The sequence below is a fragment of the Zosterops lateralis genome (assembly GCF_965231275.1).
Source record: "Zosterops lateralis genome assembly, chromosome: 9".
Lineage (NCBI taxonomy): Eukaryota > Metazoa > Chordata > Aves > Passeriformes > Zosteropidae > Zosterops > Zosterops lateralis.
The window spans coordinates 17,439,655-17,455,880 of NC_139769.1; the positions used below are offsets into that span (position 1 = coordinate 17,439,655).

A 16,226-nucleotide genomic window follows, 5' to 3' on the forward strand; every position below is an offset into this window, starting at 1 on the left:
CATTACTTCAATAGGACCAAATTGTGCTATGTGTTTTAAAATAGCAATGTAATAATACAAAAGTCTACATTATGCACAGTTGTTATATCACTAAAGGTTCTGGTTTCAATTGCAAGATAAGCCATTTACTGTCAACTGATATGCTACTGTTGTAGCATAAGTTTTAAAAGGGCATCTGGGTTTGTCTTGTAGACTTGTTTGTCTTTTGTGTGCAAATGCTTCCTATATTTAAATATGATGCAGTTCATTCATTATTTTGATTTAGTAACATACCTAGGCCAACCTGTATTAGAAAATGAATTTGTCAAAAAGTCTCTCAGCATCATTTCAGGAAAGCTATGCAGTGTAGAAATTAGTGCCTCCATCTTTCTCATGCTTTCCAGGACAGTTAAAAAAAAAATCATTAGTCAAAACATTAGTTGAGCTCAGAAGTTAAGCAATGAACTGTAAGTACTTAAACATACATCAGGCACAAGAGCAGTGAATTGCAATGTCCAGAGTGTTGAGCAAGCATGACAGCCAGCTTAGCCTGCATGAACAGGGACCATCAGCAGCCCAGCTACCAAAGGGAGGTGCATAGAAGGTAGAAGCATGGATGGAAATGCCTGTGAGGGTGCTCACAAAGCTGGTCTTCATGAGCTTCAGAAGGTCATGGCCATTAGAAGACGTTACAGATAAGTCAAAAAAACCCTCAAACCTTGCTCCCATATTTGAAAACAAGTTTACTGGAAGCTACAGGCTGGTAAGCCTCACCAAATTCCTGGCAGGACTGTGAGCAAAACTTCTTCTAAGCTAACTCTGGCCACACAAGGGACAAAAAAGTCATTGCAAGCAGCCTGGATTTACCAATGGCAGATCATGTCTTACTAACCTGATTGCTTTCAGTGATGAGAGAACTGGCTGTGTGGATAATGGAAGAACAGAGGATGTAGAATGTTTTGATATCAGGTCTCCCTTAACACCCTGATAGCCAAACCGAATTGGCTGGATGTGTGGACAATGAAGTGGATGGAAAGCTGTTGGTCTGACTGGTTACTGGTGTCCCCGTTTTGAATAGAGAGTTGAAGTAGATAATGTTCAGAGATCTCTTGCCAACCTTAAGGGAGAAAGATGTCCCAGAATAGCAGTAACTTCTTTGTTCCTGTAATCCTCCATCTTATAATGTGTGTCTAGTATATGTATCAACCAAATATAGCTTTTTAAAAGGCAAACTTTCACCATAAAATTGTAGTCAGTAGTTCATTAAAAGTATTATATGCTAATGTGATTCCAGCAAAGTAAGAAAGTACTACATTAGCTGGGGCATCAGGGTAATACTTTTCTGTTAGATACAGTTGGATGGCTTACTGGAATAAAAAGGTGAATTTTAGCCATTATTTAACTGTTGCACTTCTGTGGTTGTACTAGACAGGTTATTTGCTGCTTATTGCTGTGATGCTGGTAGTCCGCACTTACTGTGATATTTGGATGATCCAAAATGGAACAGTCATTGAAAGGTACCTAACATTTATTATTTTTAAACATTCTCTGATGTGTTTAACAGGGAAAGTAATCAGAATACGTATTCAGACAATTTATAGCTTGTTTGTTTAAAACTGGTGTAGCTGCAATTTGGGGAGGCACCACAGTATTTTAGTGAATAAAAATAAAATTTCATTTGTTAAATTATTTGTGTTCATCAATAAAATGATTTTATTAAATTAATATTTTAATTCACTTCAGAATAGTGGTTTTATGTCTTAGACTTAGACATGTTGTGTGGGTATTAGGGCTTTTATTTCTTCCCACTGATCTGTTCACTCTTAAGATTGATAAAAACAATGCTTTCAGTATTAATATGTTAGAAAGTGGCTTTTAGACCTCCAATTATTCTTGCAAGTCAGAATTTGTCTCAAACTGCAAATTCAAAATGATACTGTGTTTGAGGAGAGACATTTGGTGCTTTATAGAATGGAAAGACTGCTTTGTTTCTCTTGTGAGAATCTGTGAAAGCAGAGAGGGGAAAGAACTGGTATTCTGTGACCATGAATTTCTGAGCCCTTAATGCGGGCAGTTACAGAGGAGCAGACAGGAGGTGACTGCTCAGTCTGCCACTTGCCACTTAGCTTACTCGAGGCTGTCAGACTGGATCCTACAGCTGATGCTACAGATTTCCACGATGGTTTTTTTTCTCTGTGAATTTATCTACTTAAAACATGCAAGTTTATATTTGTTGTTTCTCTTGTAACTGACTCTTAGCTGGTGGTCATTTACAGTGCTATCATTGGCCGCAGCAGAAAAGATTTCAAGAAATACTTGTTCAACTTCATTGCTGCAATGCCTGCTGTAAGTGCTCTTCTTGTGCTGACCTATTAGTAGAACATATTTTAAATATAAATTAAGATTTTGAGGAAAAGATCTCAAAGGAGTGTCTTAAAACCTATGGAAATTAGTTGTTTTACATACAAGTCTGTATGAAAACACATTTGATTTTCTGGCTCCAGTGTGTGGGAGACTTCATCAGCATATTTCCTTATTGGTAGCAACTATTTTTTTAACAGATGTGTTCAGGTTTTCAGGTTAGTTTTGTTGATGTCAATTTTGACTATAGATTTGGGATTCCTTGGCATCATTGAAGATGAAGATTTTTTATTAGACTTTAATTTTTATATTTCTTACATTTTTCGCAGATTTGTTATGCTTTCTTCCACACTTCAACTTTCTTTCAGTTTGTTACATCTCTGATCTGCACCACGTAGAAATAATTGTTGCTACCTGGTTTGCAATAAATTTTAAAACTAGTTGACAGATTTAAAGCAGTGGTTGTCAAATGGTGGCTCTTTTATAGAGTTTATCAGAAGAGCTGAAAGTATGTAATATCAATGAATGTATTTTATCTTAAAATAAATTAAGTTATTTTATCTTAAGTATTTATCTTCAGTGGTGAGATCCACTGGGACCTGGAGACAGAAACCTAAGCAGCGGTCTTGTGAACACTGTCTGATTTGGTCCTAGGTGTATTTATGGTATTACTGACTTTAAGGAGAGAACTGATCTGTTTTAAAGTATTTATACAATTTATGCAGCACATTGATCTAAGTATATTTGGTCTTGTTATTTAAATATTATTGTCTCTTATTTTAGATCTCTTTAGTGAATAACTTCCTGAAGTATGGTCTAAATGAACTGAAACTCTGCTTCCGAGTAAGACTGACCAGATACCTCTATGAAGAATATCTGAAGTAAGCAACACCTTGTCTACAGTTTTTAAAAGTTGATTCAAATAATTTTAAATACATAATAAGAAGGTTGCAGGGTTGCAATTAACTTGCAGTTGAGGGTGAGAGGCTTATCTAGCTTGTGTATGCCATAGATACAAAGACAGTAAAGTTGGCTCAACTGGGGGAAAAATGCACTGTACTGCTTCCATGATTGCGTCAGATTCTGAAGTACTGCAGGTGCCTTCATATGGTGAAGGCTGAATTGGATGCATGAGCTTAAGTAGCTCCTTCTGTCCTTCTGCACTGAATTTTGGTTGTCAGATGTGCTGTAGCAGAGTGTGTGAAGGTTTTCTAAGTTCAATAGCAGCATGGGCCTGAGCTTCAGCTCAGACATCCTGGAGCCTAAATGCCTAAACAGTTCTGCAGCATTTAAGGTGGATTTAGTGAGGTAGAAGCACAAGCTATGTTGATTCCATACAGTAATTTAATGTTTGCACTACTTAGCATCTCAGTTGTATGAAGCAAGGGCGTTGCAGTTATTTCAGATTCTAGGTAATGATTTTTTTTTTTTCTACCACTTAGCAATTGTTTTGTTTCAGAGCTTATACATACTACAAAATGGGAAATCTGGACAACAGAATAGCTAATCCAGATCAACTCCTTACACAGGATGTGGAAAAATTCTGTAATAGTGTAGTGGACCTGTACTCAAACCTTAGCAAGGTAAGTCTTTTAAGAGAGAACTTTGAGTAGCTGTAGTCCTTTAGGATGGGGTATAGCTCACAACAATTATTTGCATTTGGATGTGGCTTGCTTGGAGTATGTTACTAAAAAAATTGTTTATGATACTATATTGTTTAACACTCTCTGTGTCTTTCATGACCAAAAGCACTGTTGCTAGTTGTTAGAATTTGTATTAAATTTTCTTTTAAAGAACATATGGCATTCTTTTGCAGATGAACAGTGATGCCTTTGCTCTCTCAGGTGGATAGTTTTCAGAAGAAAAGCAATGGCTAGCTCTCAGTTACACACAAATATTATTTTGTGTAGGGAGGTGTGGTTGAATAAGCTTTTCTGTTTCTGGTGTGAATTTTACAGTGATTGGGTAGTGAATGAGAACACTGTTGACATTCTGAGACTAAACTTTTCTGATGCTATGTGTTTCATACAAGCTGAGTATGAGTAAACTACAAGTTACTTTGTTCAAAAACTTCTGATTAAAAACTTGCAATTCAGCTGTTTTAGCTTAGTGTGGAGGTTATAGAACTTTGGAATGTTCCTCCTATCAGGTATTAGCCACATATGTGGCGTTATCTTTTCATGGAATGTATTTCATAATTCCTTCAATTAAATTATTATGGGTTCTAGTCCACCTTTGATAAGTGAGTGGAGTGTCATTACAGAACAATAGCAAAGTACTCTTCCTATATGGTATGTATTTATCTGAAGATCATGATATTTTTGTGTTCAATTCTTGAGCCAGTGATTTCAGAAAGAGGTCATGTGGCTGAGATTCCTTTTGTTTTAGCTTTCAGTTGGTATAATAGGCTAGTCAGTATTGTAGTACAGAGCTGTAATGTTCTTGGGGCGGTACATAGCTTCTGGACCATTTTATATTAGTTCTGTGTTTGTGTTCTAAGGTTTTTCTCCCCATGCTTCTCTTACAGCCCTTCTTGGATATAGTTTTATACATCTTCAAGCTAACAAGTGCAATAGGAGCACAGGTAAATTGAGTGGGTTTTTTAGAACTGTAAGCACATTTTCCCTTCTTTGGTTATAGCCTTGTACCTGTTTGGAATCTGAGGAAAACTCTAGGTGGTAGTTGTGGATCCCTACATTATTTGAAGGGCTATACTGAAAATAGGCATTTACACTTAATGTTCTGTGTGCTTTAGCGCCCTCTATTTTGAGGCAAGCAAAATAAAACCCAGTATTTTCAGGCATTTGATCAACAATTTGAAGGACCATGAAAGTTCTTTATTTTCTTCTAGTACTTATTTGGAAATCCTATTTAGTACAGCACCCTTTTGACTGCTTATATCTTGTATGAATTCCATTTAAGAGTGAAAATAAGTTTGCTGTTTCTGTGCATCCTCTATGAAGTGGAACTATTTATTGCATTGAGCTGTAAGACTCGATAAGCTGAATAATTGCAGAATTAATTCTTTAAATTACTGAAATGATGCATTATCAGAAATGTTCAGGAGTTGAAAAGGAGTAGCTGTGGGTCATGTCTGCAAATTTTGTTGAGACAGACTTGCAGTAAGGCTTAACTAAACCTTGGTAACTTTACCAGTCTTGGATGCCTTCGTTCTACTCTCTGTAGTAGTTACTATGTGCAGTTTATGCCAAATTCAGTTCATGCCATTCCACACTTCAATGATATTTAATCATCTGTCCTTCATTTATGGAAACTTAGGATCCAGGACTGCTTGAAAGACTCAGGAAATATGTATAGATAAAAGCAGACAATGGGATTGAAATATTGTCTGCTGTGTGACAGTTCAGCAAATGTGAAGAAAAAGAAGTAGGCAGAAAGAGGGAGAGGAAATGAGAGGGTACCAGTAAATCATTAATGAAATAAGCTAGGACAGTAGGGGACAGGTCACACTGGGTGGTGATAACCTGAATAGAAGGCAGGGGTGGGAAGGACATCTGGGGACAGAGAATTAGTAAAATTAGTGAAGTAGTAAATACAACACCAAAGAAGGTGACATGATGGGAAGTGCAAATGTAATTGAATTGGCAACATAGGCACATAAGAGGTGAGAACTAAGGGATTCATGCTTTCTGGGCGTTTTGGGTACAGATACTGTCATTTGAGACCACCTAAGCTTTTATTCTTTTTTGATATTCACAGGGTCCAGCTAGCATGATGGCATACTTGATTATTTCAGGGTTTTTCCTTACACGTTTAAGGAGACCAATTGGCAAGATGACTATTATAGAACAAAAGTATGAAGGGGAGTACAGATATGTCAACTCACGGCTCATTACAAACAGGTATACACTTGCTTGGATGCCAAGATATAACTGACAGTACTGAGGGGTAAATGGAAGTTGTGTGTTAAAATATACTTGGGAAGCGTGGTGCTATCAAGTCTGAGCCAAGTGTTTGCATCTTTATGTACTGTAAAATAATTTGTATGTGCATTATATTCCATAGTCAAGACTAAGTGGGGTATAATAATTCTATATTCTACTGTTGTGAAAAAGTACAAACCCTTGTTTCATAGAGTAACTGAAAGTGCTATATTCCCATATTTTATGGGTGACTTTTTTCAAAGACTGACTTTAAGAAAATGAGGTTGCATTATTTTTGTTTGTCTCTTTTAGTGAGGAAATTGCTTTTTATAATGGAAACGCGAGAGAAAAACAGACTATTCACAGGACTTTCCGTAAGCTGGTAAGCCTCTTTTATCTCTTAAAACTTTTCAAGGGAAACCTAATTAATTCTATAATGATGATTCTTGACTTGTGTTCATATAAATTGACTTAGAGTAGCTTGGTCTTTTTGCTGCTACATTCATTAGATTAAAAAATTAGCTGGTGGGCTATAAGCAGAACAGAATTTCTGTTAGAATGCCTTTCTCTTGCCACTTAATTCCTTGTCACCCATCACAATTACTGTTCCCACCATTTAATTTTATGTGTAAGTTGTTTTGATCACAAATGCAAGTCTTTGCCAGCAGGGACTCTTGTGCAGTGCTTACCACACTTAGAGGCATGTTAATGTATCTGAGGTACTGAAAAATAACTGTTTGGAATCAAATGTCTAATAAAAGACAGTAAAACAACTACTTAGTAGAGTTTGAACTTCTTTCTTCTGTAACTTACCAGGTGGAACACTTGCATAATTTCATCCTGTTCCGGTTCTCTATGGGTTTCATTGATACTATCATTGCCAAATGTAAGTGTGTGTCAAATGCTAAAGGATTTCTATAAATAAAAAACCAAACTTTTTACATAAGAAATGTCTTTTCTCTTGCTGTTTCAATTAATGTGTAGCATAATATTTATTTTTTTATCTGCAGACCTTGCCACTGTGGTTGGCTACCTGGTTGTTAGTCGTCCATTTTTGAACCTGTCTGATCCTCGTCATCAGAATAGCACTCATGCAGAACTTTTGGAGGTAAATAGACCAGAATTAAAACAACCCCTAGATTTTAAATTTTGTTAGTCCACGTAAAGAAACTTTCTTCTACTCTAGGATTACTACCAAAGCGGAAGAATGCTGCTGAGAATGTCTCAAGCTTTGGGCAGAATAGTCCTAGCAGGCCGTGAAATGACAAGACTGGCTGGGTAAGCTTAATAATAAGAATCTTTCTCATCTCAATTTCAGAAAGTGATTGTAGAATTAAAATAAGCTTATGTGCTTTGTTCCATGCAGCATGCTAAAAATTCAGCAAACATTTTATGCTGAAAACACATCTGAAGATGTGCTAATTATGTCCACGAGAAATTTCACATCTAGATACTACTAGAATGCAGTTCGAATGTTTAGTTGAAACCTCGTCAAATGCTCTTAAAATCAATTATGTATTGGTTATTTAGCAATTTTTTTTTTTACATCACAAGAAGTAAAGTTTGGCTATTACAGGAAAAGGAGCTTGTAAATACTGCATGTTAGACAACCTGGTGCAGCTCCAAAATGTAAACGTTCTGCTTCTGTGCTGAGTTGAATAACGTAGTCATTTTAGCAGTTTGACAGAGTGCTCGTTAGAGTTTCTGTTGATTTTTTTCTTTTTTTAAGTTTCACAGCTCGAATCACGGAATTAATGCAGGTTCTGAAGGACTTGAACAGTGGCAAATATCAGCGGACTATGATATCACAAGAAAAAGGTAGATGTGATGTAAGATGCAATATGTGCCTCTCTGTGTAGCATTCCAGTACTAACACTTTTTTCCTTTATTTAAGATGGAGACAAAAAGCAACCTCTCTCCTTGATACCTGGATCTGGAGAAATTATCAACACTGACAACCTTATCAAGTATGTTTGCAAAATTTCAATAGGTTCAATAGGTTCAATAGTTCAATATTTTAATATAGACTTTTTTTAAGTCTCTCTCTACGACCATTAATTATAGGTCTGAATACTCATTATTACAATTTGTAGTTCGTGTTGTACTTTATTTACTGGTAACTCCACCTCACACCCACTCAGCATTTCTGTTCTGTAAGCCAGTCCTTATCCTCTCATATTAGCAGAAGACGTAATCTGCTTTCTGGACTTGGGCTTTTTGATAACATTCCTACTGTCCTTTAGAATATGATTTCTCAGACCATCTTGTTTCCTCTTAGAAATATGTTAGTTATGGATTTTATTCCATTATATATTCAGATGTAAAAATCAGGGGCAAGTCCGTATTCATTTTCAAAGTACTTGCTTGTAATTCTGCATGCTTAGAGATTTCGGTGATGTACTTGTGATCAATTCCTTCATTCTTTGCAGTCTGAGGAATGTAGCGTTTACATAGTATTACTACTTAAAGGCGTAAAATACAGCCAGTGTAGAGATCAAATAATCTCAGTCTGGACAGTGTGGAAAGCAGATAAGGAAGTAGAGGGGAAAGAGAGGAAGGAAGGGGGAAAAGAGATGATGTATTTTTCTTAATTAAAAAAAAAGGGGCAGGAGGGGGGAGGTGAGCAGGGAAGTCATTCATTTTGTGTTGTAGAACTAGTGAGATACTCTTCACTACTAGGTTTAAAATGCCATGCACCCTTAAATGTAGGTGTATGTCCAGAAGATGTTTTGGAGACCAAAGGCTTAGAAGGATTGAAAAAAAAAAAAACAGGGGATAAAATCAAACCTATAGATGTAGATATTTAAAAGCTAGGGTACCTTTTTGGTTCAAGGACTTCCTTATCTGTTAATTGTTGGAAACTGGGAGAGTGAACGAAGTACTGCTGAAGTGTTTCTCAGTGCCTTAAATCTCTTAAGTAAACACACAACATAAGCTTCTTTTAGGCAACTGTTGTTTTTTCTATTTTTAACTTTGTAATACATACAGGTTTGATCATGTTCCATTGGTGACACCTAATGGAGATATTTTGATTCAAGACCTTAACTTTGAGGTAAGTTTTTTAGTATCATAGGAAACAATATTAATATAAAATTTTCGAGGGACAATGATAGCTTCAGAGGTCATCCTGTTTAGAAGAAAAGTGCAAACAAATCATCATGTTTGCTTAAAAAAAAGGCAATAAGCTATTTTACCCAAAAAAGTTTTTATTGTTATAAGTGCATTTTCTTCCAGCTGCAGGTGGTGCTAAACCTGTTGGGGAAAAAACCTAATTTTTGCTGGAAATTGCTCGTTGTAATGTCAGAAAGTTGTGTACAAGCATACAATGATACCCGATTGTCCTATTGATTGCAGAAGCTTTTGGCAGTTCTTCCTCACTATCATATTACGTGTTGGTATTGTGATTTTAGGTCCGATCTGGTGCAAATGTGCTGATTTGTGGGCCAAATGGCTGTGGGAAGAGCTCCCTGTTCCGTGTTCTTGGTGAGGTAAGGGAACTTTGTAAAACAAACAGGGCAGAATGCAAAGCATGGTTGTAATTGAACTGTTTTGTCAAATTCCAATCTTTTTCCTTTTGCAGTTGTGGCCTTTGTTTGGTGGGCGTTTAACAAAACCCGTAAGAGGAAAGTTATTCTATGTTCCTCAGGTGAGACCAAGTACTTTACTTGACAACAATGTTCTCTTTCTTTGTACTTTGACTATGTTTAGAAGTATTTGACATATCTTTTTGGTTCTAATTGTATCTCAGAGACCATACATGACTCTTGGAACACTCAGAGATCAAGTTATATATCCGGATACTGTGGAAGATCAGAAAAAGAAAGGGATTTCTGACCAGGTAGTGATAATTAGTTAATTAACCCTTTGTCTTGCTCAGGATGAGTAATGCTTCCAATTCAGAAATACTGAAACTGCTATGAAAATCACTGCACTTAATAGGATTTTAATATTTACCAGAGTTGATAGTGTTATGATATAATCCTTTATTACTTTTTTCAACCACTTGTCTTTTGAGTTCATGTAAGCTTTATTTGTCATTCCTGTTTCCATAAAAGGTGCTGAAGGAGTACTTGGATAATGTCCAGCTGGGACAAATCTTGGAACGTGAAGGAGGCTGGGATAGTGTTCAGGACTGGATGGATGTACTCAGCGGAGGAGAAAAACAGAGAATGGCTGTATGTCTCAAAAGCATAAATACTTAACAAATGCAGAACATAAGTAAAAAATAAAACCTGAACTGTAACCTATTTTTATTTATTAAATATTAGTATTTGACTTAGAAGAAACCCCCAAAATGTGAAATATCTAAATACTGAGAAAACAACTGAAAGTAGTGGAGTTTGTACTCAAATTTTAAAAGGAAATACTGGCTTTTAAACATCCTTTCACCATGGCTTGTGATTTCATTGTATAAAAAGAATTTCTAAAATAATTGTCTTGAATAAAAAAGGCATTAAGATAATGTGCAACTTTTGGATTTTTGAGTTTCAGTCAGTACCAACGTAATTCCCTTTCCATAGTAGATTTTTGGACACTAATTCTTAGTTTAACTTCTAACACTGCACCATTGCTGGTTAGTTCTGCATCTACAGTATCTTTTTTTTTTTTTTTTTTTTTTTTTTTTTTTTTTTTTTTTTTTTTTGGCTTGCATTTCAGATGGCAAGGCTATTCTATCACAAGCCCCAGTTTGCAATTCTGGATGAGTGCACCAGTGCTGTTAGTGTGGATGTAGAGGGCTACATTTACAGCCACTGCCGAAAGGTGAGCTCTTTGTTTCTGGAATACTCTCTCTGTACATTAACAAGAAACCTAAAATGGTACAAGGTTCATTCTTCCTTATGCCTAGTGCATAAAAATTTAAAAAAAACAAAAAAACCCCACCAAAACCTGGAAAAAAGCTTAGAGGGGCATACGACTTTATGCACACTAAAATTCAGTAACAATTTTGTAGTCCTATGGTAATTTAGATGTACGTGTAGCCTCTTTGATATACAGAGAACTCTTACTAACTGCCAAGTAACCTTACTTTTCCAGATAGAGTCTTAGAATGTGCCGTTAGGACCAAATAATCTAAAATTGTAGAATGTTTTCTTGTTCAAAAGGCTTCTTTTGGCCAGAGCAACAGAAGTGGAAGGCTGGAAGTTAATATTTCCATCCATTTTGAGATACAAAAAGCCAAGCACTCTAGGAAAATATGATGATGGTCAGTATAGCTTTGTGTTTCCTTGTCCTCCTAAACTCACCATTTCAGATTCTCTGTAGTGTCATGTGAAGTCAATAAGTTTCAATTTCACACCCTAGTCTGTGAAAGAAAGGGGTTGAAATTACATTAGTTATGGAGTAGCAGTATTCCAGAATGATAATGGAACTAAGCTGTGCTTTCATTTCCACTGAAATATGTGCTTGAAACTAAAGGTAGTAGTGAATGGACATTAGGTGAGGACACTGCAGGAGAAGGAGCATTAGTTCATGAACTGATTTTACCACATCAATATCAATACTCTGACAATTTTAAAAGTCTATTTTCCATAGAGATGTTCCATTAACATGAATATTTGTTTGTGCTTGCCAAGTGGCTAAGGCATGTTACTGAAAAATAGAATTCCTGGTTAGGCTGTCCTTGCAGAAAGAAAAAATGTTACATTGCTTTATCGTCAGAGTCGTTTTTGTCCTTGCTGCTGCTGTTGGGGATGAATAGTTTACTTGAAATAGTTGAGTTGAAAGGAAACAAAAGAAGGTTATTCACTTTAAATTGTCACTCTAAATTTGTAATTCATTACAGCTTTTGTGGTTTTGGTGTGGTTTTTTTTTTGTTGTTGTTAAAATTCCTTTATTCACTAGCTTTATTGTTTTACCTGCCTCCTGCCTTGCTTTTTTACTCAGTTAATTCTATGTTTGACAAATCTTTAGGAGCAAAAGAATGGTGAAATCAATTAAAAATGATAAATTCCTCCTGACTGCTTTTTCCTCCCTACCAAATCTTGTAATAACAGCTATATCTGTACAGTGTTAATAATAGTCTGGAAGTTTGTGGTTATGAATTTAAGATCTTCATCTGATATAATAGTGAAAAATAGATAACACCTAACCCATGAGAATAATTAACCATTTTGTGGGTGTTTTTGTCATATAGGTTGGAATCACTCTCTTCACTGTTTCCCACAGGAAGTCACTCTGGAAACATCATGATGTATGTAATCTTTGCTTAATTATGAATATTTGTGGGTTTTGTTGACTTGGTGATTCGAGGTGTTATTATTTCACATCCTAATAGGTCATGTTCTGTTTGGGTTTTTATAAGGTTTTACTTTTCATAATCCCATTTTACTCGTTGAAATATTCTTATGCTTTTAGTTATGAAAGAATGCTATCCAAAAATTTTATATGCATCTGTAAAATATGACAGGCTTGCTAGATGCTTAAGTCTTCTTTCTTAGACGCAAAAAAAATCCTTGAACTAGAATTCAGTAAACAGCATGGATTTTTTTGCTTTTATTATATCTAATACATTTATGCTTTAAAAAAAAGTCTCTAAGATGTGGATTTTTTTTATTGCAAACTAAGATTTTGCTGTTCTTTTCATGCAGACAAAGTGAACATAGAGATAAAAATACTGAATTAATACATAGGGATGAATCTGTGCCCTAAGTATATTGTCACAAAATGCAAGAGAACATTTAAGTCTAGATGTGGCTTTTAGCAGACTAATGTATGATATACAAAAATAAAATTTAACATTTTTACAGAGGCAGATGAATTTAATGATGTGTGAGGTGAGAGCGGCTTACCCTCTGAGTTTCAAAAAGTTTTAGCAAAATCTTAATGTTTTTAAAAGATCTTTTAATGTACTTCAAAATATAATTTAAGTCTTTATAGAGCTGGTAATTTTTAGGTGGTTAATAACATATGTTGTGGTTTTTTTTTTCAGTTCTACTTGCATATGGATGGCCGAGGAAACTATGAGTTCAAGAAAATAACCGAAGACACAGTTGAATTTGGATCTTAAAATCATGAACTGAATTGCTAGAGACTGATGATTACAGAAAGTGTGTAGAATGTCAGACAATGTACCATAAAATTACTCAGCTCGTTAAGCATTTACTATTATGTAGGATATTGCTAATTGTGTATATGTTGGTTTAATTATTGATACGTACTAAGAATGTCCTTATTCTTGTGGTTTAAAAACCTGCCTAAATTAAATTGGGCTTAAATTAGTGTAACCTGATTCATCCTGGGATGCAAACCATTTGAAATCGGCTGATTTGACTTTTGTAGACCTTCTTTCCCTTCAATGAAAAGCCCTGTTAAAATTAGGGTTGCTACCTCTCTTGTTCCTGCAAAGTAGTCTTGGATTTTTGCTCTGTTCTATGCATGTTTCAGAGAGATCTCGCATGGTGCAGGACATTGTCCCATCTTCAGATCTGTGCCCTTTTAAATGAAAGAGCCTTTTCCTTGTCCAGGCCTTGTGATGTAGCCAATGTGCCCTTGCTGAAAAAGGATGAACTGAAACTAAAAGACAAAACTAACTCCTTCTGGTGTTTAAAAAAAAAAAAAAAGTTTGTTCTTTGCTGGGATTTGGATTATCTTTAACATCTCTCCATCCATGCAGTTTTCTCTGCAGCTCAGCTCCCATTCTCTCTCAGTTTAGAAAAAAGTTTAGAAAAAGCTCCAGCCCAACTGTCCTTTTTCTGTCATAGAAATATTGTGATAATGAAGAGTTGAGAGGAGTTTGAGGGAGGAAAGGACCAACCCGCAAGAATAAATGGGAGGGAAAGAAAAGTGAAGATCCATGTGTTAAACAAGCCTGTGAATGTTTTTAGCTCTGAAGAAATGAATTACTCCCACAAGAAGAAACAGAGAAAAGAATATGGGTCCAGTCATTCCTCAGATCAGTATAGGTTATAGTGGGCTCAAAATGTTGATCTGTAATACAAGAGTTACTTTTTCCAAGTTCCTCCTTTTCTCTGTCTTCAAAAAAATCTGATGGTCTTATAGTTTTAGCTGCCCTTCAGGTCTGAGTTTTTGAAAGCAAGTGATAATGGTACTCTCTGTTCGGTCTTCTAGGCTGTGAAGTCTGAAACAACACTTTCATTCTTCATGTTTATTCTGTTATTGTCATGATGTTTCTTGATTTCTGATACAAATTATTTGCCAGTGATTCTCTCTGTTTTGTAAGGATCCCTAGTCCTTGCTGGTTTTCTTTTTCCAGCTTCCAAATCCCCACAAAGGAACCAAACTCTTAGAATAGTTTACTGTAATTGTTTTTTTTTCTTACAAATGATTACTGTGGTTGTTGTTTGACTTTGACAAACATGAATTCAGCAAGGTGTTCTTTGTGATCAGGGAATAGGAAGGTATAATTCAAACTGAATTGCTGTTTAGGCTTTAAAACAAAAAATTACAATACCTGTTGTACAGTGAAGGTCTAGTAGTTTTTTAGTGTTCCATGTAAGATATAATATAGGAATGCACTACATGAAGGCATGCATCAAATATGCAATACATCTGTACTTTGTGCATCTTTTATCAAGGGTTTAGATTTAAAAAAGCCCCTACTTTTTATAAAATGAATATGTGTACTTGGATGCACTGCTGTTTGATAATTTTTACCCAGTTTAATTAGTAATTTTCTTTCATGTTGAAATTGCTACCTGTTAATATTTTTTTTCCTTTTATCATAGTTCTTGCCCCTACCTGTCAGTATTCTTTCAAAGTACTCAAATGCAAACAGCTATCCTGGTACAAGAATCTATTGACCACAGTAGAATCAGAGTAGAATGCATCAAAGAAGATCATAAAAGCTTCTCTCTGAAGTATAGCATATTCAGGAGAATAAGGTACCAGAATAATTTTTGTGCTTGTTCTACAGGAAGGCAGATAGGTGCCTGATTTCACTAATCTCTTGTTTCTGTTCATTCAGATTCTCACATCAGCCATAGCATAGCAGGTAGCAGCATGCTGTGTGTGAGGTTGTAGTCTTTTTCAAGGTGTAACCATGGAAATAGGGATGGCAGATAGGTTGTTGTGTGGGGAGGTTTTTTGGTTTGGGTTTTTTTTTTTTTTTTTGGTGAAAGTTAGCACAAATGCAACTTCTCTTAGAAGAGATGTTTTAGTAGCCTTTTAGAGAGACAAAGAAAAAAATTAATCTCTAAACTGAGAAATTTGCTATGATCTTTGTGATTAGGGCAGTCTTTTGCAGTGGAGTAGTGAACTTGGGATACTTTAATGTATTTTTAAAGCTAACAAGCAAAAGCAGCACACTTACGTTGCCCCCAGCAGCCAATCCAATTGTATTTTACAATTTTATTGGTTTTAACAGAATTTTGTGTAACCTTGTATTTATTTTTAACACTAACAACAAGCAAACAAAAAAAAATCCATCTCTAAAACCAAGGAGGAATCGGTTTGCCTTTAGGTGCCATGAAGTTTGTTGAAACTGAGGATGCTGGTATCTCCTTAGGGCCAGGACTTGTGTTTCTAAATATACTGGAAGGAAAGAAAAATAGAAAAGAAAAGAAAAATCTTCTGTGCTTGATTTGTAAGGGAGGCTTATAAGGAAAATATAAAAAAGAATGATATTTTAGAATTATATTCTTAAAAGGCCTTACATTAAAGTGTTTGAGATAGACTTGATCTAATGAGAGATTGTAAAAAAATCTAATGAAAATTATCTAAGTCTCGGTTCTGTTGCAGAATTGCACTGTGATAATGTATTTTAGTTATATTTCTTTAATAGCACAAGTTGGAAGTTCATGAAATGGAATTCTGAACTATCTTAGTAGACAACATATTGATGAATACTTTGTCTCAAATTGTTGGTGCTTTGAAGATGGTACTGGAAATAGTCAGATGGCTGCATTTCAACGGTGGGAAACATTCCTGTGTGTAAATACTGTAAAGTGTTTTGGAGGGAAAATGGCGCTATGTAAATGTAAAACATTAAGTGCCTCTGAAATAATAATAATAATAATAATAATAAAATCTAAAGATAAAATTTAA

The 16,226-nt window shown here is 35.4% G+C and overlaps 1 protein-coding gene across 3 annotated transcripts in view; it reads left to right on the forward strand.

Moving 5' to 3' along the window:
• Positions 1-16,226, forward strand: part of ABCD3 (ATP binding cassette subfamily D member 3) — a 28,438-nt gene extending 12,212 nt beyond the window's left edge. For all 3 annotated transcript variants that reach the window (XM_083867558.1, XM_083867560.1, XM_083867559.1), the window contains exons 4-23: positions 1,408-1,496; positions 2,256-2,325; positions 3,124-3,221; positions 3,800-3,923; positions 4,868-4,924; positions 6,061-6,203; positions 6,537-6,606; positions 7,041-7,110; positions 7,235-7,332; positions 7,411-7,502; positions 7,954-8,042; positions 8,119-8,191; positions 9,213-9,276; positions 9,635-9,712; positions 9,805-9,870; positions 9,973-10,062; positions 10,280-10,399; positions 10,881-10,985; positions 12,358-12,414; positions 13,153-16,226. In XM_083867558.1, coding sequence (XP_083723684.1) covers positions 1,408-1,496; positions 2,256-2,325; positions 3,124-3,221; positions 3,800-3,923; positions 4,868-4,924; positions 6,061-6,203; positions 6,537-6,606; positions 7,041-7,110; positions 7,235-7,332; positions 7,411-7,502; positions 7,954-8,042; positions 8,119-8,191; positions 9,213-9,276; positions 9,635-9,712; positions 9,805-9,870; positions 9,973-10,062; positions 10,280-10,399; positions 10,881-10,985; positions 12,358-12,414; positions 13,153-13,230 — 1,731 coding nt within the window. In that variant the 3' untranslated portion in view covers positions 13,231-16,226. The remainder of the gene's footprint in view (positions 1-1,407; positions 1,497-2,255; positions 2,326-3,123; positions 3,222-3,799; positions 3,924-4,867; positions 4,925-6,060; positions 6,204-6,536; positions 6,607-7,040; positions 7,111-7,234; positions 7,333-7,410; positions 7,503-7,953; positions 8,043-8,118; positions 8,192-9,212; positions 9,277-9,634; positions 9,713-9,804; positions 9,871-9,972; positions 10,063-10,279; positions 10,400-10,880; positions 10,986-12,357; positions 12,415-13,152) is intronic.